The sequence below is a fragment of the Pipra filicauda genome, unplaced genomic scaffold, assembly GCF_003945595.2.
Source record: "Pipra filicauda isolate LSUMZ 115617 unplaced genomic scaffold, ASM394559v2 scaffold110_size2237424_pilon, whole genome shotgun sequence".
Lineage (NCBI taxonomy): Eukaryota > Metazoa > Chordata > Aves > Passeriformes > Pipridae > Pipra > Pipra filicauda.
Genome location: NW_024103552.1, coordinates 1,142,457 through 1,162,029, shown reverse-complemented (window position 1 = coordinate 1,162,029; position 19,573 = coordinate 1,142,457). Strand labels below are relative to the sequence as shown.

At 36.2% G+C, this 19,573-nt stretch overlaps 1 protein-coding gene across 2 annotated transcripts in view; it reads left to right on the top strand.

Annotated features, from left to right (window-relative positions):
* VPS13B (vacuolar protein sorting 13 homolog B) overlaps window positions 1–19,573 on the top strand; it is a 427,213-nt gene that overhangs the window by 62,288 nt on the left and 345,352 nt on the right. For both annotated transcript variants that reach the window (XM_027717679.2, XM_027717677.2), the window contains exons 13-16: window positions 2,255–2,446; window positions 3,048–3,217; window positions 5,143–5,337; window positions 6,943–7,067. In XM_027717679.2, coding sequence (XP_027573480.2) covers window positions 2,255–2,446; window positions 3,048–3,217; window positions 5,143–5,337; window positions 6,943–7,067 — 682 coding nt within the window. The remainder of the gene's footprint in view (window positions 1–2,254; window positions 2,447–3,047; window positions 3,218–5,142; window positions 5,338–6,942; window positions 7,068–19,573) is intronic.

The window sequence follows — 19,573 nt, the reverse complement described above, 5'->3', positions numbered from 1 at the left end:
TTTCAAGTCACCTGTGATCACCTAGTTCAGTAGAACCAATAGATTTTCTATCACGTTCTCTTTGCACTTAGAATTAAATGGGACTGTTCCAGAAAGTGGTTTGTATAAATTCTGTCACTTCAATATATTATTCATATACAAGCAAGTATAAGTCTTTGAAAAGGTAGGCTGTTACTACTTCTGGCCTTATTATTTTTTGGCCTTTTTATGTGATGTTATGGCTTTTTGCTCTTTTTAGTAGTGTTCATCTGAACTGAATACTCTGTAGAATTGGAAGGATAAAAGTATGCATGTTAACTGCCTGTAAAATAAATGCAGGAGGCTATATGCTGGCTTTTTAAGAAAAAATCTTTTTTGGAATTTATTAAAAAGGTTGTAACTCAGTTCCAGCTGAAGATTTGAATAGGTTTTATAAGATATTCTTTTATCTTTCTTTTATTATTCTTTTTCCTCTCACATGGAACACACCAAGGGAAGCAGAGGCTATAAATGCTCTTGCCATCAACTTCTGTTGGGCTTTTAAGGATAAAGTTAATTCTTCTGCTGAGTATATAAGCCTGTAAAGGCCTGCAGAGCATTAGACCAGCTAAGTGTCAAATTGGGCATAGTCTTGGTTTGTTCTACGACCTTTCTTCTCACCAATGCTTAGAAGCAACAACATTTTATTATTTAAACACAAGGGGGGGAAAAACCTATACTTGCTTCCTTTTCCCCCAAGCTCACTTCCACCAATAGAAAGACTATTTTGAATGAGTACAGTAAAGGAGAGAGGCAAAAGGGAATGTTACTCTGGAAGGTAAAAGACTGGGTTCCTCTCAGGCAACCTGAAATTATGGAATTGTTAAGGTTGGAAAAGAACTGCTACTGAGTCCAACCATTAACACAGCACTGCCACGTTCACCCCTAAACCATGTCCCCAAATGCCACATTCATACATTTTTTAAACACTTCCACGCATAGGGCTTACAGTACTTCCCTTAGACAGCTTGTTCCAATGCTTGTGGCCAATTTCAGTGAAGAAATTTTTTCCAGTATCCAATCTAAACCTTCCCTGGTGCAACTTGATGCTGTTTCCTCTCATCCTATAACTTCTTACTTGGGAGAAGAGACTGACTCCCGCCCCCTTGCTACAACATCCTTTCAAGTAATTGTAGTGAGCAGTAAGGTCTCCTCTCCAGGCTAAACAGCCCCAGGTCTGTCAGTCGCTCCTCTTAAGACTTGTGCTCCAGACCTTTCACCAGTTCCATTGCCTTTCTGTGATCTCAGAATCCATTTAGTCTTGATGCTTATTTTGTCAGAATGACAGTTCATTTATGTAATGATCAGCAAGACATTTAATGTTTAGTGCATGTGTCAAAGCAATGAAGACACTGTCAAAGTGGTGGTTTATTAGGAAAAAAACCCAGTTCTGCAATTCTGCAAACTAAATATATTAGAGGGATGAGGGTATTCTTTTACAAGTCATATGTAACTTGAGCTTCTAAAATTTGCATAATTTAACTGAAGGATTTCTGTGAAGTATGTTTAGAGAAATAGTCATGCTGTTTGGTAACTGATGAATAGCCTGTATACAGTGAATTTATGGTTTTGGTCTACCTTATTACCTGACCTTACTGAACCACTCTTTTATCTCTGTGTTGGTTCTTCTAAAAACAGCCTGGGACCTAATGATTAAAGAGGTTTGTTTTCTCACTGCCCATGCAACAGTGAGTTGAGGTAAATGTGAACGGAAGGAAGGGTTTGCCTTAGCTGTCAGTCTGGTTTATGACAGTACAAATGAGTGTAATTCTCATGGCTGTGTACAGGCAGCTAACCTTTTAAGGGCCCAGGTCTCTAATTTCTTTGCAGCACACCTTTTCCTTGATTGTTGGGGATGGATATCTTCGTGACAAGCTGTAGAAAGTTTTGAACAGCACAGCTGTCACTGGCACCTGGGGTTAAGTTGCCATAGAAGTTTAGACACCTCCAGGGAATACTAAACTTGAGAAATACAAAGTTCATGGAAGGGTTCCTAAGTTGTACTCTGCTTGGAGGCAAGGCAAAAATTTGCCCTGTTTGCTCTGCATTAAACAGAAATAATGTTAAAAAACATGTTAAACCAGTCGTGGTCTATTTGTGTGTTCTGTTTGCATTGTATCTTTTTATATATATTTATAAGTCCGTGATCATAGGATTTGAAACAGAAGTAGCTGATAAAAAATTTTATTATGTCCAATTGTTTGGTGTGACTTGTTATTTATAAAACTTCTTGTAGTCTCTGGGAATCAGCAAGACCTCTCTTCAGTAAAGAGTGAAGATTTTGGAAATGTTCAGGAGATGTCTACAAAAAGCCTCATTGTGGGCCCACTCAATCTTCGGCTGGATAGCAGCGCGGTACACCGGATAATGAAAATGATAGTTTGTGCTCTGGAACATGAGTATGAGCCTTACAGCAAAACTAAGCCAGGTTTGCTCCTATTGCATATACACAAATGTACAGAATTAAACCAGACCAAATTTATTGCTCTTGAAGGTGCAGCTTCCAAGTAGTTAAACTCAAAACCTTTCAGGGGATTTTATGAGTCTGAAGAGCAAAATGTAAAATAAAGATAAAATTCATTGTAATATCCTCATCAGTGTTGGATATACTTCTGAGATAATTTCAGACACTTTGGATGCCATTTGTTTTAATCATAAGACTCTTGTTGAGTAAGAAGGGCTTATTTAATTGACTAGCTTAATTTTGGAATCTTAGAGAAGAAAGTATCCTTGTTGATACTTATTAGTTTGAAATAATAGTTATACGGGATGAAAATGCATGGAAACAAGTTATGGTAAACAGTTAAGATGAGTTTCTGAGGAAGAGCAATACAGATTTCAAAGTCAGGAAAATCCAGTTAGTATTGCATTTAGCCTTAGGTAGAACCCGCATGGAATAACATTATTCATTATGAGGTGGGGAGGGAAGCTTTGCTTTTTTTGGTAGTCCCTAATCGTTTCTGAAACAGCAACTGTAGGACACATTTTATTTATTTTAGTGAAACATATGTAATCTTGATTTATTGTAGATATTACAGATGGAAACAGAACTGTGCCAAGCTCAGAAGAAATAGCATCACTGGAGGAATACATTCCCACTCGACTTACAACATTCACTGTTCTCAAGTGTACAATTATAATCCCTGTGGCAGAATTCAATTTACTAAACCACTTGCTGCCCATAATCATGGGTGAGAAGGTATGTATGTACAGATAATTATTCAGTTCTTTATATTGGCATGTGCTAGTCCATATAAATTTTCTTACTGGTCTGTGATTCCATGTGCTGGATACACTGCTGAATTCTGAATTGGTTTGGTGCCCATGAGCCTTAGCTCACCTAAGACGAGTGGGATGTAACTAGTTAGGCTTATAAACTGAAGATGTCTTGTACTTATAAGAAAAAATAATTGTGAAGAAAAAAGATTCTAAACCATCAAGGAGATGAAAAAGTAGTAGCTCCTTTGATCAGAAGAGTACCTGTTGTGCAGGTCTTCCCAGACTTGGTAGAGTCTGAAATCTTTTAATACATAGGCTCAATAGAGACTACACAGATGTTAACAGCCAGCTGTGTGTGTGCTAGTTCCAGCCAGGATATGAGCAGGACATGGGCTGTTACTGAGAATTTAACTACTGGATGACTTGCTCGGAGAGGCAAAAATTTCCTAACAGCCTTAATTTGTTTTATTTTCTGGATATGTGTGGTATAACACCAACTAAAGAATCTGGTTTTATTCCTATAGGGTTCCTTCTTCAGTGCACAATGCTGAGGTACTGTAGAGATGAGGCTGGAAGGTATTCTATGGATAAGAGAAGGAATGGGAAAAGAGCAAAATCAGTCAATTCTTGATTTAAATGAATTTCTGGAACTTTTGTCTGATATTTCATCTGATAGGCTGAGAAAGCTGTGGTTGCTCAGACTGGAGAAGAGAATGCTTCAAGGAGCCCTCATTGTGGCCTTTCAGTACCTAAAGGGAGCTTATAAAAAGGAGGTAGAGGGAGTTTTTATACAAGTAGATAGTGACAAGACAAGGGACAATGGCTTTAAACTAAAAGAGAGCAGATTTAGGTTAGATGTTAAGAAGGAATTCTTTACTCAGAGGATGATGAAGCACTGGAACAGGTTGCCCAGAGAGGTTTTTCCTTTTTAGAATTTTTTAGCACATTGCATTTTAGTGGGGCTTTTCACCTTATGGGCATGGGAAGATGGTATTTTTATAATGGGAGAACAGTCCTATGTTTGTTTTAGATGTGGGGCAAAGAGTTCACTTAAATCAAGTGAACTTTTTGGTTGGTGTAGTCACCACTTGGAGTTTCAATTTACGTTTCCTGAGTGAAGCCATGCATATTTAAAATAACAATTTTGAATTTTAGATTGAAAATCATATATATGTCAACTTACTGTCCTATTTTGATGCAAGTTTAATAATTGTTTTAGATTTATAGAGTAATTTGGATCGGAAGAGATCTTTTTAGGTGTTCTCCAGGAGTCTAACATCCTGGACAAAGGAAGAGCAGGTTGCTCCAGGGGTTGCTCTGTCAAGTGCTGAATTAGCACCAAGAATGGAGATGCTATAAAAAGCTTTCCCATAGACCTAATTTGAATTGCCTGTGTTCCGGCTTGTGTCTGTTGTCATCCTCTTACGGTACACCTTTGACAAGAGTCTGGCTCCCTCTTCTCTCTACCCTCCCAGTAGGTAGCAGTAGACAGAAGCAGCATTTCCCTCTGACCTTCTCCAGACTGAATTACTTCAGTTGTCTCAGTCTTTCTTGAGACAGAGCTCATGTCTTCCAACCCCATAACCACTTCGTTTCCAACAAACTTATTCTCATATGTCCGTGTCTGTCAACTGTTTATCCAGCACTGGCTGAGCCTGGCCTGGGGCAGCCCTTGGTCTCACCTCACAGAGGCTGCCCCTGCAACCCCCACTGCCCACCACCAGCACCTGATCACCTGTACCCAAGACAATTCTGGATAAAAAGTTGATGAGTATAATGCTGTGGTATCTGTCAATAGTTAATTACAGGTAGATTTGCTTGTGTATGTAGGTAAGAATATGTAGATATCATAAATAATACATCTGTAATTTAATAATTGTATGTTTTTTTTCCTCTGTCACTTAGAACTTAAGTGGAGTGTTAAATGCTGCAAGTTTCCATCCCCTGCGGCCTTTACCGTCCATCCGAATTTTGGTGGATAAGGTTAACTTGGAGCACTCAGTGCCAATGTATGCTGAGCAACTGGTGCATGTGGTCAGCAGCCTTGGCCAGCCATCTGACAACCTGCTTCATTACTGTTACTCACACTGCTATCTGAAGGTAAAGGAATGCTTGAGAACTGTTTCTTGCTGCTGTGCTGAAAAAAAGATCATACACATATAGTTTAATCCTAAGTGTTAGCATGTTTCTTGGGAGAAAGTTTTCAGCTTGTCTAAAACAGCTTGTCTAAAAGGATGTAAAGACATTTCACATAACATTGTTGTTTGGAATTGCTGCTTCTGACTGGAGCCAAATGCTTTGCAAGATGAACAGAGAACTTCGTATGAGGAGACTGCACAGAGTGAAGCCCCAAGGTCTTTGTGGCAAGGTCGAGTTAAAATAATGTGGAACGAAACCTTTTTCTTCTTCCCAGATAATGCTCATAGAAATGTAGATTGAGTGCTGGAAAGTACACTTAGACACTTGATGGGATGTTATGAGGAAAAGCCATCACTACTAGTAGTATTGATGTAGCAATACCATGATAGTGAAGGTATGCAATCAAAAACTGTTGACTAACAATTTAATTGTTTTTCATTATAAGAGGAAAGACCTCTGAATGTTCTCAATTAAAGAGGCAGTATGTGAGAGGAGTTCTTGTTGCGAGGTTGGGGGAAGCTTAAGCTATGGGAGATTGTTTCGGGAGTATTCAGTTGCCCTCTGCTCTCAAGAGGAGTTTTTAAACAGGCCTTCCAGCCTTTTAGGATGGGCTCAGGCAGTTCAAAACCTTTTGGGTGCTAGTAAAATGTAAATATTTAATACTAGTACTGTTAGTTTTGCTCAATTTTTCAATTATCTATTCACTTCCATGCTGATATCTTAGTAAGAATTTAATTATTTAAATCTTTATTTTCTGCATGAACAAAACTCTGTTCCAGAATTGCATGGCATGCTTTAAGTTTTCTGTGTGATATGTTTACCTTCTGTCACATTTAAAGTGATTGGTATTGCAATATTGCAAGTCATCTGTATGTTTTTCAGTTTGAGGGGATTTTTCTATTCAAAAACTTTACAGCAGCAACATTTGAACATCAGATTTGAGTTTTAAAGGGTTTATTTGCTAGCTTTAATATTGGCCAAAGTGGTCTGTTCTTATGTGAATGGTGGTACAGCATTATAAAAGGCAACTCTACAAAAGTTTGTTTTCCATATTGAACAGGGAAAGAAAAGCTTTTTGAAGGAAAAAAAGCTTTTTTTTTTTGATTTAATAAAAAAATTAAACTAGAGGTTTGCAACTGAAGTTAATTTGTTGTTGAAGGAAAGCTTCTAATTTCCTTAAATGCTACTTTTTCATACCAGTGTTGTTACAATTACCAAAAGTGATTTTATTTTATATAAAAGGCAGTGTGCGATCTGCAAGTTAAAGGATATAGAATAAAGTATTTGAGTTATTAAATTGTAATTCAGCATTTTGTTAAAAATTCAGCAGAGCATAGTTAACACTTTTTGAGGAAGAAAATATTGTTGTATGTATTCCTGTTAGGGCATTATTTTAAGTAACTTTCTGTAGCTATATTTGTGTTTGGATGAAAGGAATTATCTAAAATTAATACATAATTTATTTAATGTTTATTGAGTATATTTCTATATATTATGTTATAAAATAACTTGAAAGTGATCTAATCATGTGGTAGCATACTGTTTGACTAACTGAATTTGTTCCAGGTATTTGGTTTTCAAGCAGCACTGACTTCTTTGGACAGTAAAGGATTATACTGCATCCCTGTTCCAGTTATCCCCTCATTCAGTACTGCTGTTTATGGCAAGCTGATCAAGTTTCCCAAATATTGGTGAGCATTAAGCCTGAGCATTAAGTGTTTAAGTAATGCACAATTACTTTTGCATTTCTAATGAGTGACGTAAAAATGCAAAGCTTCATATATATCCCTAAACTTTTCTGTCTCATCTGTCATATTCTACTATTGTTTGTTATTATTAATAAGTTTCTTTGTAAGGATTGCTGTTAATAAACATTTTAGACCGTTGTTTGGCCAAGAAAGCAACCTCCACAAGTCCTATATTAAATAGCTTTGTTCTAGACCTTGTAGATTTCTAAAACCAGTTTCCACTCTAAGTTACATACTGCTAGCAAAGCTTGATGTGTTTAACTGAACAGCTCTTGCTGTTTAAACTCAACCAAATAAAAAGCAACAAGTTGGAGGATGAAATCCCAAAACATCCCAACCCCACAAAGTCTCTACTACACTTTTATTTATCTCTCATTACAATTGGAAGTGTTTTAACGTTGTGATCAGGTATTTTAGCTGTTTGTAGTAGTTCATATGTTAAATGTGATCAGGTATTTTAGCTGTTTGTAGTAGTTCATATGTTAAATGAGAACACTTTTCTTCTGAAACAAATTCTGTGCGCCATTATGAAATGAGCTATATAAAATTTTTTTAAACTTAGTTGTCATGGAAAATTCAGTATTTAAATTTATCTTTTCAGTTTAAATCTCGTGGACATAGATGTCAATGCATTTATAAAATCTATTTTCAGGAAAATGCATTTTGGCAATACTTTGGACAGGATATTAGTTTTCTTTGTCCCTCCTTTTGAGAAGTAGCTGTCTGTAGTACTACTTTGACTAAACACATGCAAAGAATTTTACATAAAATGACAAGAAAACGTGTTAATATGTTAAATACTTTGGCTTCAAACATTGTGTTGCATAGCTAATTTATAAGATACATTTGTTTGTGAAAGCTTAATGGATTAAGAAAAAAGAACTATGTCTGTGACTGTTCTTAGTGCCACACAGAGAATATACTAATTTTTCTCTCACAGGCTGTGACACCATGTTGAATGTAAGAGGGTTTTAGCATTATCAGAACACCACCAGGTGGTAGCAGCCTAACTGGCTTTGTCATATTTTTTATCAATAGTTTACAAAAGTATTAACCTCTTCAAGTTAATTGCTGTTGTGTTGCAACCTTTTTCTGAAAAATAAAAGGTGTTACCAGGATAATCAGTAATCAGCACTAATCAGAGTACTTCAGGACTTGGTCAAGATTGACAGTCTTTCATGACATCACCTAACATTTAACACTAAGCTCTGGTTAGTGATCCTTGTTAGCAAACTGTAAGAACGAATTAGTGTTTAATGGTAAACTTAAATTTATTTACTGTATTATAAATCCCAAGGTTAGTAATGCAAAATCAAAAAAATTATTTTTCAGACGAAAAATAGTTAAAGAAATCTGTCATCTGACAAGTTCAAGTGCTGCTGCTTTTTCATGAGTGCTCTTCTGCAGGTGCTTGTGCTCGTTATGCTCCATCTCTCTCTTGCTTGCCCATGCCTGGTGTCCCGTGCTTTTCCACATGTGCAGTTGCACACTTGCCATCACGCTCTGTCTCACGTGTTCGTGGTCTCGCGCTCGCATTCTCTCGCTCGCGCATTCTCTGATTCTCTCGTGGTTTCTGTTTTGCTGTTGTTTCTCTATCTCTCTCTTTTAAAAATGCATTGTATTGTGGTGTGTGCCCAGCTGGAAAATAGGGTAGGGTAGATTAATAACATAAAGGAGCAGTAGTTTTGGGGAGTGGAGGCAGGGGAATGGTCCTGCTAAAACAGCAAATCATCTATCAGCATTTATTAGTAGATCTTGTAAGATCAACACTTATTGTGGTCTAGTGTATTTTAATATTTTTCTCACTTTTTTCCTGTGATATGATCTTTTTCTAAAGCTTGTTTATTTATTAACGGTACAAGATAATTATATAAAATGAACTTATTCCAAGGATTTATCTAAACTAAGCAGCACCAATTTGTGAGTAATAAAGTAGAAAAACAAATGAGTACAGCAGCAGCCTGGTTAAATGAAGTGTAGTTTGAAGTGAATAAAACTCCAGATGAAACACATCAAATAGCACTTCAACTAAATCGAAATCAGCATGAGGACTGAGAGCTTCATTGAAGTCATGCAGTGAGTGAGAATTAGTCTGGTAGGATAACCTGGTAATGTCATTAAACTTAAATTCAATCCTCCCTCCCAAATTATACCACCTGCTTTATTTGGATTTGTGGATTTCACATTCCAGAGTTTCTTAAAGTACACACATCTGATGCTACATGTGTTCTTCTATTTCTTCGTAGAAAATATATACCACAGACCATACCTTTTAAAAACAAAGACATTTTATGAACTGTTATGGAATCCCTTAGGTAGTATGTTTTGAGTTAGCAGTGAAAATCTCAACTTTATTTCTGACATAAATCAGTAGAATAGCTTTCTTTTCTAGTTTCAGTACAATAATCTTAAAATGTATACAGTGTATAAAATACTGTAGTAATATTAATTTTTTAAAACTGATTGATAAACATTGGCAGGATATTTTAAGAGATAAAATTTCAACAGCATCAGCCCAGTGAGTTCCAGTAAATAACCGTAAACTGTCATAAAGTGCTGTTTTGTTTTTGTAGTAGATTGATGTCTGTTTTAATGCAGTTAATAGTCTTTCTTACTATAAAAGAATATGCTCAAACTCACTAGTTAACTAAGTCTTGGACATCTTTTAAATTGCATAGCTAATCTATTTTTATTGGAAAGTACAAACCATCTGGTCTTTTGTTTTTGTCAAGCATAACAAGATGCAAAATACATTCATGTCAATATTTTACAACTACTTTATATAGTGTTGCATGTCAGATTGTAAAGCAGCTTTCAGAGCTTTTAGGAGGATGTCTAAAACCAACTGAGAATTAGCAGAATATGGTTAAAAGCCTAGAATGAAGGACAAAAATGTTTATTGCCAAACAGGAATTAGCTGATTTCTTTCCCTTTTGTTCTTTTGGCTACAATGTCTGTGGTAACAGATGAGGTAATCTAGTGTAAGACACTTTAGTGTTATAACCCTCTATCACTTATAAAATACCACTTTGTTGTACTTCTGAAGAATATTAAACTAACATTACACAATATATATTCTTAATAACCTTCCTTTTATTTTTCTGATCTCTGAATGATAGTGAAGTGTCCTCTGAATATTTTGAGCTAAATACCAGTCCAATTATGTGTGTTATTGCATTGCATTGCTTTTCTTAACCTGTTCCAGACTCGTTTTTCTTTATCAGGTCTGTGGGAAGGTTCTCACTGTCTCTGTCAGTGACAGCTTTTGATACTCTGACTGGCACACTAGGAAGTTAGCCTTTTGGCTAACTATTATGCAGTGATATTGAGAAATATACTTTGCCAGCAACCTGAACATCAGCATTTTACTTTCTTACCTGACTTCCTGCATTTTATTTTGAATTTGTCACCATGTAGTTGTGAAATGGTTGCTTTGTACACACAATTTAGTTTCTCTTACATTTTTTAACTTTAATATTACTATTACAAAAATGGAGGATTCTAAAGCCCTCGTTATTACTGTATAGGTTTTTGCTCAAATTTTTGTTACTGTGAAGTTGTTTGTATTTTCATACAGCTTTGCTTCCGTTTTCTTCCATGATGTGTCCCCTTACAAGGCAAACATCCCTCTCAGTCATAGCCATGTACTAGTGTGCCATACAGCTGTATTCTTATTGACAGAATTCATTGTTCGACTCCTTACACAATCCAGTAAGGTCATTATAGGCTCCAGTATGAGTCAGCATGTGCATCCACTCATGGCTGCTCTGTGTCATTTTGTAAATCCTGTGTGCTTTTGATGATATCCCAGTGAACTGACTCGAGTGACAGCAATTCATGTTGATCCACAAGCAGATTGGTTGATGAAGATCTGGCTTCTTACACATTAAGTTATTTAGCAAGGAAGTTAGCTCCTGGTGACATGGCCTTTACCTACAAGGTACTATTGTGATGACAGTAGGAGATTTTAGGATTTGCTGCTCACTGAAGAGAGGATTAAAAGTGTATTATGGGGGATCAGGTGAACTATCTGTCTCTGTTACTTTTTTGATTGAAACATCTTTGCAGGGCATGTTCAGTGGAATAATCTGCTTAGAACTAGAAATCACAGTAGCTTTCTGAGCTTGAGAGTCACAAGACGTAGCTGTTGTGCTGTTCAGTGCAGTTGTGCTAGTAAGAGGCAAGCGGACCCTATTGGCAGGAAACACAGAGCCCAATATCCACAGACTGGGAACACTAGATCGTAAATCTAGGAAGTTTTCTCATAAATTGACACTTCGGTCTTGATTTTGGCAGCCTGTTTTACTGGCTAGTCATGGTAAATCAAGAGTAATGTCAGTTTAGATTGGGTGTGGATTGCGTTTCACATGGGCAGTTGAGGGGCATGCTTGTTTCCTGGGTCAGAAGTAGAAACAGGTTGAGAACACATGAAACTCATTTTGTAGCATTCAGTTGTGACTATTAGTTATGTTAGTAATTGGATATATCTGCCAGATGAAAATTCAGGGTAGATTGAATGCCTGAACAGATGCCATCAGTGTATGGGACAGGGGAGTTTCAGCCACATCAACGTTGTGCCAGTTAGAGCTAGCACATGTTAAAACCTGTCTGAACCATTGAGATACACCAGTGATAAGGGCTGTGCAAAAGCAGAATGCAGCAGTCATTCTCTTGGGTTCTGCAGAGGTGGTTGTGTAGAATTGCCTCAGATGTGAACAATCAGTCTAGGGAGTGTGCTGGATTGCTTCAGCATTGTATATTTCTCTGCCATTGCCTAGAAAATGCATCAAAGAACATAATACTAAATCAGATTTTTAAAGTTAACTTATTGGTAGCTGGTTTTGGTCAGGCTTTGTGAGCAGCAACTTTGACAGTTTCAGAAATTGGTTTACTGTGCATCTTTGTGTTTGAGGAGTAAGTATGGCAATATCACAGCACATTGTGAACAGTAATAAGGGGTGATTTAACAGCTTTAACAGGAGAAGGACTTTTCATTGAAAATGTGATTTAACGTATCTTGCATTATAAAAGTTCAAGGGAGCCAATGCTTGTGTGTAAGGATGAAGATGCTTAAGGAACTTGTGTGGAACATTTTATAATCTGTGGTGATATTAATATGTCAAATTTCAGCAAGAACATTTTGGGGCACTTTTCAGCTTCTGGAAGGAGTTGTTGTCAGTTACCAAGAAGAGCCCTTAGACCAGGAAGAGTTTTGTATCCTGAGTACATGACTTGCAACTTGATTAGTGTGACAACAAATTAACTTCAGTTGCAAACCTCTAGTTTAATTTTTTTTTAAAATCAAGTCCAGATCTAATGTTACTGCTTCTCAGCAGATGTGGCAGGCAGCATTCAGCAAATCTGTTAAAAATTCACTTTTAATCAGTGTAAATTGGAAGCAGTTGTATTGTTCAGTATTGTCCACGAAGAGGAAATTCAGCAGAGTTGACAGTAAAGGGTGGTCATCTGTAGTGTTTCCAATGTAGTTATTTAGACTAATTAATTGTCAAGTCTCTTCAGTGAAAGTAAATTAAGCCCATTGACTAATATCTGTCCAGGGAAAGTGATTGCACATGGCTAATACTTAATCCCGGTTATTATAACTGTTGCCATCAGTATTTGCTGGCATTTGTACTAAAAACAAGAAAATGGTATGTCAAAATGTGTGGGATTTTCAGGGTTAAAGACAAATTTTGGTTAGAGACTGGTGAAAGGTTTCAAAAACTTAGTCTTAAAGCCGAAGTGCTGTTCTGTAGCATAGATTCTAAAGAAAAAATGAATCCTTAATATATATTCCTTTTGCACTGGATGTATTTAGAAATTTTGTTTCTCTTAGTGGTAAAGCTATGTGTATGAAGTGATCTGGTTAGGATTTTCAGTGATATTCTTTATTATGAGGCTTTACCCATGTAAACTCTGGCTAGAAAGATGCACTGGTGGCAGTTCGTCACACAAAGTTTGTCCTTTGTTTCTCCAGAATTTTGCCTGCAATTTTGTGCCTTTTTTTTCTACCTCTTTAAGTGTATCTCTGAATTACAAAGAAAAATATAATCTCTGAGCTGTCATCTAAATAAATCTAAATATTTAGATGGCTGCTAAATAAAATATTCTAGAAGACATTTGTTGCCCTGAGGCCTGGTAACCTCTCATAGCTCAGTTCATATACACATACCTGTGACTTTCCCTTCTGCTCTGAAAAGGAGGGGAAAAAAAGTAAAATTAAAGCTAAGAAGGATATGGCCAAGCTTTAGACTGAGAATAGCTTCTGACATGCTTGGTCCTTTCAGCATCGTTTGAGAAAGTGCCAGCTGCCGTGGCCTGAGACTGGTGGAGAGCAAGCAAACCGGTCAGCAGCGGGCACAGCCACAGACCATTACTGGAGCCTGCACTTGGCCTCCCTAGTTTGCAATCAAGGATGCTTGAAACTTGCACCCTGAAGCTGACTGTGATGTCATTCTGCTAGCCAGCCCTGTTTAAATGTTGGGTATTACATAGAATTCTGAAGAACTGTACAACAGTGTTGCAGTTGCTCTCTAACCTTTCACCTTTTTTGTTTGCATCTTCTTTTTAAGACAATGCCATGGGAGTTGATAGGATTGCAAGCACTGTTTTAAGAATTTGTAGTCATTAAATACAATAATTTGAAGAAAAAAAATGGCCTTTCTTTCATTGGGACTTCTAATATAGTTCCCTATAGAATTATGTTTATGAAATTATATTATTCACCTTATGTATCAAATATTCCACCTTCACCAAAACTGTATATTTAAAGGCTTCTTGAATAAGCTACATGCTTATCAGTTAAACTATAATATGGTTATCTTCATTGGATCACTGTACTATTGCTGGACAAGCTGTAGCATATCCTTTTTTGACTCTGCAGAGCTTCACTCTCAAGCAGTAGGCACCAGAAACTCTGTAGTCTTAAATTATGCACCTACTCTTACAAGCATTTTAATCTGACTCTCGGTTAAAGTTTAACCATGATAAATGGTAACTAAAACCATTTTATTCAAAAAAAGCTGTATTTATCTTGACTCAAACCAAATATAAGGGCTCCTGTGCACCTTCAGCTGTCCATAATACCTTAGCAGCTTTACTGCAGCTGTGTTCATCTCTAGGTTGGAGAAGGATTTTGTCCTGTGTCCAGGATCATTTGTTTGCTATATTCTCCTCATGCTTGTTTCCCCCAGTTTGTATTTTTTTTATTACTGTTTCTTTAGGAACACCTTTTAAAGTAAGTTAAAGTAACCTGTCAGGTGTACATACTGAGAAACAGGTCCTGTATTGAAAACATGTGAACATTTAGACCTCCATTGGGCCTGTATGTTTGGTAAACATTGTCTACTTTTCATTATGTTTTAATCTTCTAAAGGACATCAGCTCCCAGTTTCTGAACTAGATTTTTTAGCTTGGCATGTTTTCGATGAGAATGTTAGAGGGCCATCTGAACAAAAAACGAAAGAAAGAACAACTGAGTCAGGCTCAGGTGGGATATAAAGTCCGTAAACAGTAAACTGTGAGAGTAAAGCCTGTTTATTAAATTTGGAAATGGGTTGTAGTACCTGTTGCAGGTACTTCTGATATCAGTGCAAGAAGTGGAAAGGATTGTGTTAGTTAGACATGAGTACAAAAATTGTGGATTCATTTTTCAATTGATCAGATTTTTTTGCCCATTATAACATGTATGTTTTTTAAACAAAAGGCTAAAAAATTTTTACTTTGCTGATGTTTTTTCTTTGAGTTTAATGACTGATTCCAAAATAAACAATCAAATGTAAGAAAATATATTTGGTAGTGAAGAAATGTGCATATACATGGAGAATGACAGAATTAAGCATCTGATTTCTGTATTATAAATTTTTAGAGGAAGGGCAAATTGAAATGGAATTTTTCTAATGTCACTGACTTAGTCTGTTGCTCTGAAAGTACATGTATGACTTTGATTTTGGATACATCTTGGATTTGGCTGTGTATACATATTACAAGAAAATAGCTTTGATGTGTTTTACTGTCAGTATCTTTTCTTCATGTGTGTAGTTTTTAATTAATGAAATAAATGTTATGAGGCACACAGTGAATGGACCAAAACTGAACACAGGAAAAGTGTATACATAGAATCTGCTTTAAAGTTTGTATTATTTTTGGGGAATGAATGGTATAAAGTAATGCTGGAGTCAGTGCTTAAAGATGTTAAAATTAGATTTAAAAATAATTGTAGTCTTTGAAGTACAAAGTATTATGCATTTACTGAGATTTAATGTTTTGCTTTAAATAGCTTTTGATATCCTTTAAAATTCTTTTGAGGTTGCTACTTAATGAGACCACAGTATAGTAATTTTAGAGCCTTTATACTCTTTCTGCAGTTATGCAGAGTATACACGTGAACCATTAGCACACCTTGTCCATTCATGTCCTTGCTGTTGAAGACACCCTTGATCCATCCTTTGCTATATTAAAGGCTTTTCTGGTAATCAGAAAAACAAAACACGCTTCCTTGCTTCCAGCAGCTTCCTTTTGATGCTGTAACTTTTATCTTAAAGGATAGTGGAATTGGCTTTTGAGGTACTGTAAGGCAAAGAGTGGGGTTAAGTGCTTTTATTTAGCAGTAAGGTTGGATTAAATGTTCTCCCTTCCAACCCCCAAACATTGTGATTTGTCTTTAACAGAATTGAGCAGTAGCCTGTGAATATATCCCCATTTAACAGGGGATGATGGGGGAAAGGTATGGCACTACAGACATGGCTTTTTAAAGATATAGCTTTGTTTCTCTTAGTCTTATGTATTTTGTTTGTGACATCTCCATTCAGTGCAATATTTTTCTTCAAGTACTAATTTTGTTTCACTAATGCAGACATTCACCTTCTTACTTCTCTGACTAGCTATAAATGATTTACCACAATTTCAAGTAACCTTTTTTCTCTCAGTGTAAATATGTCTTTTTTTTCCACCAAAGTATTTAATCTATTTATAAAACAACATAAACACTATGCACAAGTTTTTAGTAGAAGAAATTCACAGAAACCCCCAAATCAGAACCAACTTAGCTTTTTGGATAAATTTTCTTATTGAGATCTGTTGTTAGTGTTTACTTGAAGCTGGAGCTGTGCTCAGCCCTTGAATCTTCAGCAAGGAATTTGAAACTGTGTTCGTTCCCAAGAAGACCTTTGAACTGGATTTGTCAGTGCAGTTTTCTTCACTGAGCACCAGCATGTTTGAGCCCTTCTGGCTCCCTGTTTTACCTGCTAATGGCAACCAAATGGCTCTGTGTGGCAGATTTAGATTGATTTAATGGCTGTTTCTACTCCTTCTGGGATTGTGTGAAAGGAGAGGAAAGGGAGAGGATGGGGTTACTTCCCGGGACAGTAAAGCAGGCTGCTCTGTGGGAAGCCACTTTCCCAAACCCTATTACCACCCCTGTGGCACTGAGCTTGGATTACACTTGGATATATAAAGCAATGATACTGGATTTCTAAAAGCTACAAAAAAAAGTAATGCTTGCTTTGTTTTAATAAACACAGATCTTTGCAGTGTGAAGGTTTATGACCACTAACAACTTTTACCTGGTTACCCCTGGTGGTTTTGTTCATCTGCAGCTGTTTAGTTACAGCATCTCCAAGTTCCACGTGATTCCTCCCTGCCCCTCCCCCCAACTTTTATATAAGAGGTAAATGATAATGATGTGATTTAGTTTGTCATTGCTGCTTTTTCAGGTAGGAGCTATTTTTGTGAAAAGATACAAGGCACAATTTAGATGTAGATATAAAAGTCCTTTGCTTCTCACATGATTCCACCCTGTAACACCTTCACTGAGCCGGTGCTTCCCTATAGAAAGTCCTTGCTTCTTTCTGGAATGTTTCTGGGTTTTTTTGCTTTTAATACATTTTGATCGTGGGTCACTCTAATGAGTACTGACTTTTTTCTCATGGTCCTTATGTTTGGATCTTGTTGAACATAATGCAGCTAAATGTCATAGCCCTTCCCTTGTTCTCACTAATACCCACCATCAATGACAGGAAGATTCCTAGATCCAAGTAAAAAATTTAGACCTTCTAGAAGAAGTAAAGAAAGGCTGGTTGTTTAAAGTGCAAGCAAGAAAAATGTCCTGAATTGGCATCTCCATGAGGAGAGTTTCTTATCTCTTGTTTTTTGATGTGCACCCCACACTTTGTGGAGTTCAGAAGATATGGTTCTTAAAAGATGTAATTTTATGCATAAGATTAAGTTGTTTAATGTGTGTAACCCATATATATTAAGTGCTTAAAGAAGGCTGAGGCCTGGTTGTAATCTCCTTTTCTTCTTCTGTAGATTACTCATATCACTTTAATTATTAGAAACAGAGTTTTTTACAAAGGAAGAAATGACAATTCACTTGATCTTCACTTGCAATTTGATGGGTGTTCAGGTCTCTAGCATCTGTCCCATTGATGAGCTAGTAAGCTCAATTTGATCTAACATCCTAAATATGTTTCTCTAGTGCAGCTGCAGGTTTAACATGTTCCTCCATTACAGTTTCAGCAGCCACCTTAGTTTATCCAAAAATAAGACTGAAAACGCCCAATCTCTTGTTGGTATCAACAGATTTTTAGTTCAGATCTGTTACATTTTGTGGCACATAGGCAATGACCTAACTAGAAATGGACATAGACTGCTTTCTTACCTGCTTCCTTATACTTTTAATCCAGTGGGTGGAAAGACTCATCTCATGCTTAGTGTGGCTGGAATTAGGTTGGCAAAAATTAGGACTTTCCTACCCTCACAGTCCTGGTTTTTTTTTTGCAGTCTTCCACTTTTTTCTCGTGGTATCTCATGGCAGGTAAAGTTATAATAACTGTCTTACTGAGGTCACTGATTTTCACTTCCTTGTTGCTTCACAAGCCAATATAGTTATTTGCATATAGCAATCATAATTTTTAATCTAATGATCATAACTTTTAATATCCAGATATCAAAACAAATACAATTATTTTTTAAAAGATCCAAATTTAGAGCTTCTAACAGGTATGTCCAGAGTCCTGCATTCTTTTCTTAAAATAGATTTTTTTTTGAGGTTTCTTCCTTTAGATATTTGTTTGATTTTATTATTTCTGTCTTGTAATATGCAATTATTCATTTTTACTTTGCTGTGTAAAGGTAAATTTTATTGTTCCATTAAAACACATATTTTATTGAAAATGAAAAATGGATAGTCTCTGTTCATTTTCTAAGCCATATGGAAGGTTTTACTCTTGCCTGTATTGTTTTGTTTTCACAATTGTTTGAAGGAAATCTGTAGGGGTTTTTTTTTTTGAACTTCACATATGACTGAATACTTTACAAAAATTTTTTCATCACTGACAAATTTCAGATCTAATATTTAAAAAATGATACAGTAGTCAGTTTAAAAAAGATAACATTGTACTCTTCTAATCCCATACCTGAAATTTGCAGGAATACTAACTTAATGTTTTGATTTCCTGAAAAAAAAAGAAAAAAGTGGTGAACCTTTAAGTTCATTGTTTTCTCCCTTGTAATAGATTGTATGATTAGCAGTGTTTCCTACAAATAAGAGGCCAAGGCAGCTGCAGCTCCTGAAAATTAATCCATGTAAGAGATAACGTAAGATATCAGGCAACTTTTAGTGTAGTCTATAGAAGAACAGAAGAAGTTTTGAAGACATAAGTCTTCAAGATGTTTTTTAATAATAATTAACTTGGCCCTCTAACGTGAATAACTGTATGTTGCTGACTGAAGACTGAAAATTGTGTTAGTATATGTGGACATGATATGTTTTAGGGTTTTTTTGTGAGTAGTGGTGACTTCAGTTTTGCATTTAAAACAATAATAATTCCGGTTCCCGTTCCACGTGTTCCCTTCAGAGGTTTGATATTTGTCATTACATAGCTAGACGTTGTTTCCTTTACCATAATAAATAGTTGCTTAAATGTTAAGAAAAATGGTCAAAATTATAATTTTCTTTAAGTTGATATGAAACATCAGGTTAAATAGAAATAAATACAGGTTTGTTGTAGGTATGTAGATGAAACCTTCATTCATGTCACGTAAAACCAGCATACACTTTCTGTTTGCCTAAGAGGGAAGGTGTGCAAATGCTGACTGAAATTATTTGGGCATTTAAATTACATTCAGGTTCTTCTAAGGCACAATGCTGGGTTCTAGTAGCAGGTTACTGGTTTTGTTATTTTGGAAAAAATGAACTAATCTTATTTTACTGTACAGGATATGAGTAATAACAAAAATCAAATTTTTTCAAACATTTTGCAGGGTCCAGCTTTGCAGTTGGGGACTCTGTATAAACCTCTGGACCCAGCTGTTCACCACTATATTCTTTCAATCACTCTGAGGTGTTGATTTTACAAGAATGAGTTGCTGTTCCTAAAGTCTACAAACTGAAAATATTTCATAACAGGCCTGTGAATTGGTTATATTGGTGCCTATGCTTGGTGTAT